This window comes from Rutilus rutilus (assembly GCF_951802725.1).
Source record: "Rutilus rutilus genome assembly, chromosome: 23".
NCBI lineage: Eukaryota > Metazoa > Chordata > Actinopteri > Cypriniformes > Leuciscidae > Rutilus > Rutilus rutilus.
Window position 1 is genome coordinate 26,519,921 of NC_140233.1, and position 8,959 is coordinate 26,528,879.

At 42.2% G+C, this 8,959-nt stretch overlaps 1 protein-coding gene across 1 annotated transcript; it reads right to left on the reverse strand.

The window, feature by feature from the left end:
• Positions 1 to 3,037: 3,037 nt before the first annotated feature.
• LOC311283335 (uncharacterized protein) lies at positions 3,038 to 6,695 on the reverse strand (the record flags this gene model as incomplete). The annotated part of the gene is made up of 5 exons (XM_084397686.1): positions 3,038 to 4,252; positions 4,360 to 4,589; positions 4,778 to 4,801; positions 5,877 to 5,992; positions 6,518 to 6,695. 5 exons carry the CDS (start codon positions 6,693 to 6,695, stop codon positions 3,988 to 3,990), a joined length of 813 nt encoding a protein of 270 aa, XP_084253812.1. The 3' UTR covers positions 3,038 to 3,987.
• Between the last annotated feature and the right edge of the window lie 2,264 nt (positions 6,696 to 8,959).

An 8,959-nucleotide genomic window follows, 5' to 3' on the forward strand; every position in this document is an offset into this window, starting at 1 on the left:
GTGGACATTTTTGTCCAAAAGTTCCTGAGAGGATGTATTTTGTGTTTCAAGTGCAAAATAGATTTTTTAAAAGGAAATCGGGTTGAAATAGTAAAATTCCAATACAAATACACACCTGTGCCAACACTGATACAATCAAAGGTTTTGAGTCAGTATACTATAGGAAATAATTATTAAAAACCAAAATATTTGTTGTCATAATTATTACAGAGTTATTACAGCAGTTTTTGATTCTTGATTTCGGATCACTTGTTGCAGAGCTTTTGTAGTGGAGCAGAGCCTCAAAAAAACATTGTTCCTTCTAGACGGGATTCTGATTAGAGGCGTTCAGTCTTAATCCCGCAGATTAGATAGTACCTTCGCACCAATGGCTCCTCAGCCAAGCACTCGCACCAAATGTCTGGTGTGTGTGCTTGGCTGAAAACGCACCTCTCGTACTGAGCAGGATTACTATTGCAACGACACCGACATCAGTAGGGTAAAACTACACACTGTATACATAAGCTCCTTCAGTATTATCAGCAGCTATCGCGTTTCTCAAGAGCTAATTAAATGGCGAAATTCGGCAGGCAAACCACATAATCTCACAAGGAATCAATTTAGCGAGAGGATTTTGTTCCCCACAAGGATTACACCTCAGATTAATTTAAGTTCGTGAACTTGAACACGAGATTCGCCGCATTGATCATAAGTTTCCTGATTTGGAAGTGACCTCAGTCTACATTGCTGCTCGCATCGCTGCATTATTGACACAGGACTCGGTGTGATTCACTCTCCATTTATCTCTGAAAGTCTTCACAAAGCTAAGCTCCTTTTTAATACTCATTGCTAAAAGCTGTCAGGGTATTGGTAACATGCTAATGCTATACATGTGGCTTGGGCTAATCTAACTTAGTCGTTTTCATTAAAATGCTCTTGCTAGGCTTATGCGATCACATTGGCTATGTGTGTTACTATCTGCTGTCATTGGCAACTGATCGCGTTGCACACGCTGTGCTTTAGCACTATGCAGCACAGATTCAAGCAGCTTGTGGTGATATGAATGAACAATTCATGATGCAAATGGAACCATTTCTGCTGTGGCACAGCTCTAAAAAAGACATAAACAGTCAATACTCAGTTGAGTCACGTTAGCGTTATCGGACACACTTGGTCTATATATTTTCTGGAAATACGGTGCTCTTAAAGTGTAAATTGCAGTTACATTTTTCACGAAGATAATGCAATGTGCTTATTAAACATAAAGATAAGAACCGCCCACCATTGTTTTGTATGTTTTTTATACCAAAATGCTGAATATAATATGAAAAGTTGGTACTTTTTACAGTGGTTTTAAGCACTCCCTCTCCCTTCCACTAGGCTGGGCGTGACGTCACAAGAGGGACTCCAAGCCTAGAGTTAACGTTACCGTTAGACTAACGGCAAGTAGGCTAGTGGTTTTTGTTCATCTTTCGCTGACTGAGCTCGGTCCGTCCAAAACGGCTTTTCTCGGCTTAATCCAGTTAAAGGCGCGTATCTCGTGACAGCTCTGTGCCGTTGCGGAGTTGCGTTTTAGCACTGACAATATCGCGTTCTGTCAGCAGATGCCGGCAAAGCGCCATTGTGCCTGTGCAGTGTGTGCATCTCTACAGCTCTGATTAGGACTACTGACACCATGTAAGTAAATAAAGTCTTCAGTCGTTGTCCCTCCTTGCTATTCTACATGACGGCAAGATTTTGAAAAGACTTTGGCTTGTTCCCTAATGTTATCAGTCTCCCAGTCGTTCTCCATAGTCAAGCCACAAACAGTGGGAATCTAGCAGAGTATGGGTTGCTACTCCCTCTTATGACGTCATCACCCAGTTACGGTAAAAAACATATAGCTTTGAAGAAACTCCAATAAATGTTATTTTAACACATTTTAAGACAGAAATATTTACATATATACATATTGAGCACTTTAATTTAGACATTAATTGGTTGTGGTGGTTAACCTGCAATTAACACTTTAAAGCTATAGTGTTTTGTATACCGTGCTTGCATAATGCATTGTTTTTTTAAGGGTTTGCATTTTTTTATAGGCTCAAATTCAACGTAATTGTATATATATATATATTTTTAAAACCTGTTATTGAAAGTACATACATTTTTTTATGTCTAAACGGCCCATAAAACTCGTAAATCGGCGGGCCATTATTATTGTTGTGCTTAATTGTCTGTGCTGGGGTCTCTATGCTGGTGTAATGCATTTGTCCAAAAAATCAGGATTTTTTTTTCTGCACAGAGAAATTGCGTGTAAAAAGAAACAGGCCCTTCAGTGATACAGTGTAAAACACTTAATACCTTAATTGACTCTCTTAATGCAGGCCCTTGCAAAGCATGCTGGGAACTCCAGGTCCACGGCCCAGGGCTGCGTTTAGCATCATAAGCCTGAAGTAGATCGTAGAGCACACGGGGAAAGATGTTGGCAGTTTATGTTAATGTTTAATGTTCACTTATATCTCCTGACAGTTATGCTTCAGTAATACCTTGTTTTTCAGGTTGGTTGAATTCAGTTATAATCAATTGTCACGGCCGGCTCGCAAGCCGTGACAAAGAAGGAGATGACACGTTAAAGTGGTATGCAAAAAGGAATAACATTTATTAAAGTAAAAGTAATAAAGTAAGAGAATAGACCAAAAACGGGAACAAGACAACAACTAAGACGACAACAAAATGGCACGAGGGGAGAGCACCCCATCACGACTGAAGGGAGCTGCTTTAGTTTGCCGGCATCAGCTCTAGCACAGGTATAAACCATCAGTCATCATGACGTCACTCACTCCAACTCCAACCTACAAAACAAATGACAAAGGATAACCAAACCCACACAATATGACCCATACTGGGGTCGTAACACAGTGATCTTACATCATTTATGTAATTTCAACAAAACCAGTTATTGTAGATTTTACCACACCCAGGGTCCGAAATGAACTCTTTGGCTCACCTGCCACGGGGACTGGTAGATGAAAAAATCCACCAGCCAAGTATATTTTTTACCAGCCAAAATTATAAACAGCCTTTTTTTGTCACATATACATTCATTTCAGTACATTTAACTGAGATAATAAGGTATTATGTTGAAAACAAACATAAAACATTGTCCAGAGCAAAATTTGAAATGTATAATAAAAAAAAAATCTATATATAGATCAAAATGTAATCAACTTTATTTGTAAAGCACTTATAGAAACTGTAGTTGACCAAAAGTGCTGTACAGAGAGCAAACATGCCAAACAAGTAGACACACAATGAAAACAAATGAAACATGTCAGATACAATGAATAAGAGTACATAGAAGTCAAAACAGAGCAACAAATGGTAAGACATGGAAGATGTGAGCATGGAACTAGTGCTCATAACACTACATTTGAAGGTTTTGTAAAATTATCAGATGCTTAATATAATGAACTCAAACCTCATCCGACTCCTCACTCTCTACCGCAATTACCCCTTTTGCATGGTCCATGAACTCTGGCCTTCTACTCCTGACAGAGTCTTGGTGCCACAGCATCACAGCTTTGCTTGGATAATACTCCCTGATCTCTGGAGAGGACAGCTGGACCATAAGGAGATCTGACAGTGTATCAGACTTTAGGTTGGAGCGCCAGTCGGTTTTCACCTGTTTCATGGTACTAAAACCTCTTTCACATTCAGCTGTGGAGGCAGGGAAGGACAGGACTAGGTCAACCAATGCCAGCAAATCAGGGCAGGAATGCTGATGGCTCCTGTTGATATGGAACCAGGATATCTTCTCCAGGGACTGGGGCTCTTGGTATATCAGCACCTTCAGGACTGTCCACTGGTCAGGGATTCTTTCAACATGGATGCCAGAGGCCTCCAGGACAGGCTTGAAGTGCTCCACCAAGGTTTCCAGTTCAGTGTCACCAAAATCTAGAATAATGTTATACAACATTACAACAAGCATCATGCAGTTTTACTTCTCAAACTATAAGAATATGATCATCAACCTGAACCTAACCTGACTGCCCTGTAATACAAAACATAAAGAAACCTGCTGCTGACTCTGGCCAGTTGGTGAAGCTGACCAGCTTGGCTGCACACAGGACCCCTAACACTGGCATCCTGGAACCTGTCAGTCATACTCTCCACTAGACTGTCAAGCGTTTTGTCCTGTGAGACGACGAGGCCGAGGGTCTTGCTGTCACCTCTGGTCAGCAAAATTCCCTCATAGCTGTTGGCCATTGTGGCCTTCATCATGGGCCCTTTTCTGATGATAAAAGGCTCATACTCTTTCACATTCTCCCTCTCTTATTGATGCAATCATTTCTCTTAATTCTCTTTAATTATTTCTTATTGCAGCTTAAATGAACATACTTGGTTTTGTACTTCTTAAGTACTGCCTGTGTTGAGCATAAGGAGCTGTGGGCTTCTGCTATGGTGATTGTGGACCTCTGCAGACAGGCAGACAGATGCTCAGGTGGGTTTAGTGTGTCATGCAGGAAGCCACAGAAGCGGACAACAACAGCCTCCCTCACAGTACTATAGTATTTCCTGGCCTTGGCTTGCTGGACAACTCTGACATTTTGGGCATCAGCAGATTGAGTCTAAAATGCATAAAGAACAAAGACATACAAATAGACAATTACTTGCTGTTAAAAAAGAATAATGACATGTTTTATTAGTGTATAAAGCATTGACCAATTGTAATATTACTTCTTGTTATTTACTTGACATTACATATTGATGATGACTTTTGGAGTACATAATATACAGTAGCAATCTAGACCAATACCTGTTCCAGGTGCTGGACAACCCCTGGTAACCTCACAGGAAGTGATCCAGTGCACGCAATAGGTGTCCTACCCATCGGGTCCCGCCAATTGACCTATGGCTAATTGACCACGCCCCCTCCACTCACTCGGACAAACGGTCAACATTCGGTAACAGGCGCTATTGCCAGCTGTCACAGTAGGAGACATTTCACAGGAGGCAATTGATGATTTTTGGAGACAGAAATATTATATATCATCTCGAAGTCACCAAAAGGGCCTTAACTGTGCATTGGAGGGTTATATTAATAATTTTATTGTTGAGAAGGTCAATGAAAAGCTTCACCTCCAGACAAAGATTTACAGGTCACAGTGTAAACGTTATAGTTTGGTGCTATTTCGCTTCAAACGCTCGCTTTATACGCGCGTCCTATTCGCTTTGGACGCGCGAATGGATAAAAAATGTTCAGGCGTCGAACTAGACGCGATACGCGTGAATTTGACGCTCTATTCGCGTTTGGTGTGAACGCAGCATAATGAACAGGCTGCGATGTCAAGATTGCAATGCTGGAATGTGTGTGTGTGTGTGTGTGTGTGTGTGTGTCTCAGAGAGAGAGGTGCGGACGCTATCGAACAATGGAAACATAAAAACATACTCAATCATTTTGTCCAGCAAGAAGCTAGGCTAACGTTAGCCTGTTACGTTAGAGATGTTAAAGATAACGTTCAAATACGTTGTTGACTTACCTTAGAACAGATGTTAGACATCCTTGTTTAATTTATCCACGTTTAGTTGGTGTTGTGGTCTAAGTAACAGCATAACTTAATCCAGAGCAGACACTTATCTCGGTTGACGTGGCTTGGGAAAAGGTAAAAAATACACATCGCAGCTCAGCCTCTCAGCATACCTAGTGTCGGAGTTGCATGTACCCCATGCACACCGTTTGACCATTTTAAACTTAAAATGACAAGAAAAAACATATAAAAACGAATGAAAACTGACTAACTGCAATTGCATTTCAATGGACGTGGAAGCAGAGAATGTCCGAGTGTATTGGGTTAGCTATGCGCACTGTGATTGGCTCATCGCGTTTGGGGGCGTGGCTTAGCCATAGGTCAATTCTGGTGGGCAACAGTGGTGTGTGCCCAAGAGCCTGGAAGCTGTTTACGAGGTTTGCCCTGTTCAGTGAACTGGTGTGGTAGAATGTGTAGAGCCCACAGAGGAGGTCTTCTATTATCTCAAACATCACGTTGGAACGGATGGCATCAGAAAAGGCCAGTTCTCATTTCTCATTTATGTATGTTGACCCCACAGCAAATCCTTTTTGTTCATCCAAACATCCAAAAATCAAGCATCCAAATTAATTAAATAATAATTACAATCATGTTATGCAACATAGCTGTAGTTGATTGTGAAAACAGCCTCCTAACCTTAGTTTATTTCAGGGTCAACACTATAAGTCTGATAAGTAAATTGTGTCACATTGCTTTATAATTTAAACAGTATCTGGAGACAAACATTAACCTAATGTTACAGAGCTATAGGAAAGAATGGAGCTCTCAATGTCAGCATCAGCAGGCCTATTATTTTACTGTATATTTACACAATTATTTTGAGGTAAACCAAAGCTTAACAAAATATGAGAAATAACCAATACTGGCCCACATCTGCTAAATAGTCTTTAAAAACTACCTACAAAAACACTAGTCCAGCTACAGGAGGGAAAACATTTTCAAGTCAGAAAGTGGCCTGGCCTTCTTGCCAATGGCATGTACAGTCCTAAACAGTAGCTTCATCTTCTTGCTGGTCTGCTCTGACATTGCCATTAGCGCTGTCACAGAAGTTTTCAAGAGTAGAGGCTCCGACTGAGCCAGGGACACAGACACGCAGGCAATGTGACACTTGCTGTGTTCATGGTCACAAATGTTCTCAAGTTTCATCGTTTTATTTCCGATGACAAATGAGTTGTTTCTGTTTTTATCTTTAGCATTCTGGCGACACACAGAACAACTCAGCACGACAGCGTCAGAATCATATTGTAGCCAGCCTCTTGAAACTCTGTTATCTCCAAACCTCCATTTCTCACGAAACTTTCTTTATGTAATTCGTCCCCCTTTTCATCTGTGGGTTTTTTGTTTCAAAGGTTGGCTCACTCCTGGTAAATGTCGCCACATATCAGCTAATAAGCGGCAGCTAGCTGCAGACTGGAAGTTAGCTGCAGTACTAGCTAGCAACAGACCGTCTCTAGCGCTCCAAGTCTCACGGCACTGTTTACCTTCCGGCCCCAGAGACAGTGCTGCGAGACTTGGAGCGCTAGAGACGTTCTGTTGCTAGCTAACCTCGTCCCCAGATTAGTGACTGGCAAACACAACAACTCCGAGCCATCATGCCAGATATTTTATAACATTAAAAATTGTAATAAACATTTTATTACATTACTATTTTGGTTTGAACATTCACCCGCCAGTGTGGCGGATAGCCTTTTGAGATTTACTCGCCAAACTGAAAATCTACCCGCATTTGGCACTTGGCGGGTGTTAACCCTCTAGGCGCCACAGTCGAGTTTACTCGACAAGATGCGGCACTGAATAAAACGGCCGATTTTGTCAAACAGGGTGTCAAATTCCGTTCGACCTCCCCTCCACTAGTTGGCAGACATGTCATACTTCATCCCCGACTCAAAAAAACGTCATGCTTCTATACAAAATATTCGAGCTAGAGCGCATTGAATCAGTGCGAACAAAAGCGGAGCTAGTGTGCGAGTGAGCCATTTTATCAGAGCAATATTGTCAACGTCAGCGAGTATGTGCACTAGATTATTATTCATATTATTATTATTATTATTCATATTATAATTATTATTATTATCTAATGGCATCAAAGCTTACCCGAAATGAAGTTTTGGGTCTTCTATTCGCGGACCCTGATTCTGAAGGGGAATATCTGCCTTCAGAAGATGACGGTGATTCTGAAAGTGAAAGTGCCGTACACCAAGAACAAACGGTGAATCATTTGCCCAATATAGATAATCCTTTGCCCAATGTCAGTGGTGGGAACAATGTTTCCCGTGGTCGGAGTGTTCATCGCGAAGCTAGCAGGCGTGTTAGTGTTGTGGGGAACGAGGCGGGAGATTTTTACCGCGCTGACCGCGTACCTCTCCGCAATCGCGGCGACAGTATTGTGGTGGAGACTTTGTCTAATCCCACTGGTTATGTTAGACGAGGTCGAAGTATTCGTAGGACAGTTAGGGGGCAACGTAGAGGCAGGGTGGGGAGTCAAAATGACCATGACAGTAGTCCGAGCTGTGTACACTCGGCGCGCGCGCGAGGCAGATCTGGCCGCGCTCGCGCTGCTCGTAGCAGAAGCAGAGGCGGTGTGACACGGGGCAGAGGGGCTATTATGCATAGTCTGTCGCAAGCTGATGGGAATGCCGGCTTTGAGTACTTTGCTAATGAGGATGAGTACCAAAGTTGGATCACTCCCTTTGATCAGCCCATTGGATATCTGGGGGAAAGAGAACTCTCCAATGCCAATTCACCCCTAGATTTTCTATCACTCTTTCTCTCTGATGATTTCTGGAATTTACTTGTAAATGAGACAAATCGCTACGCCCATCAGTTTTTAGCCTCCCATCAACTCCAGCCACAGTCCAGATTTCATCAATGGTCTGATGTAACTCTCAGTGAAATGAAAGCCTTCTTTTCTCTGCATTTGAGTATGGGTCTGGTAGAGAAGTCAGAGTTAGAGGATTATTGGGCCGCATATTGGCCAACAGCAAAAACCTGGATTTGGCAAGGTGATGTGCAGGAATAGATTTGAGATGATTTTGTCTTTCCTTCACTTCACCAATAATGAGGAGTGTGTTGACAGGGGTCAGCCAGGGTATGACAGGCTATTCAAAATCCGCCCAATCATCGATTTGGTCATCCCCCGGTTTTCAGCAGTGTATGGTCCATCTAAGCAGCTGTCATTGGATGAAATGACCATTGCATTCAAAGGGAAATAAACCCTAAAAATGTACAACCCAAACAAACCAGACACATATGGCTACAAAGTATTTGTTCTGAGTGAAGCCAAGTCAGGCTATGTGCTACAGTGGTCCATGTACACTGGACAAAGTAGGCCTAATGCAAGCGATTTCGGTGCTACACACCTTATTGTCCGTGAGCTGATGGCCCCCTACACAGGGAAAGGGCATGAGGTG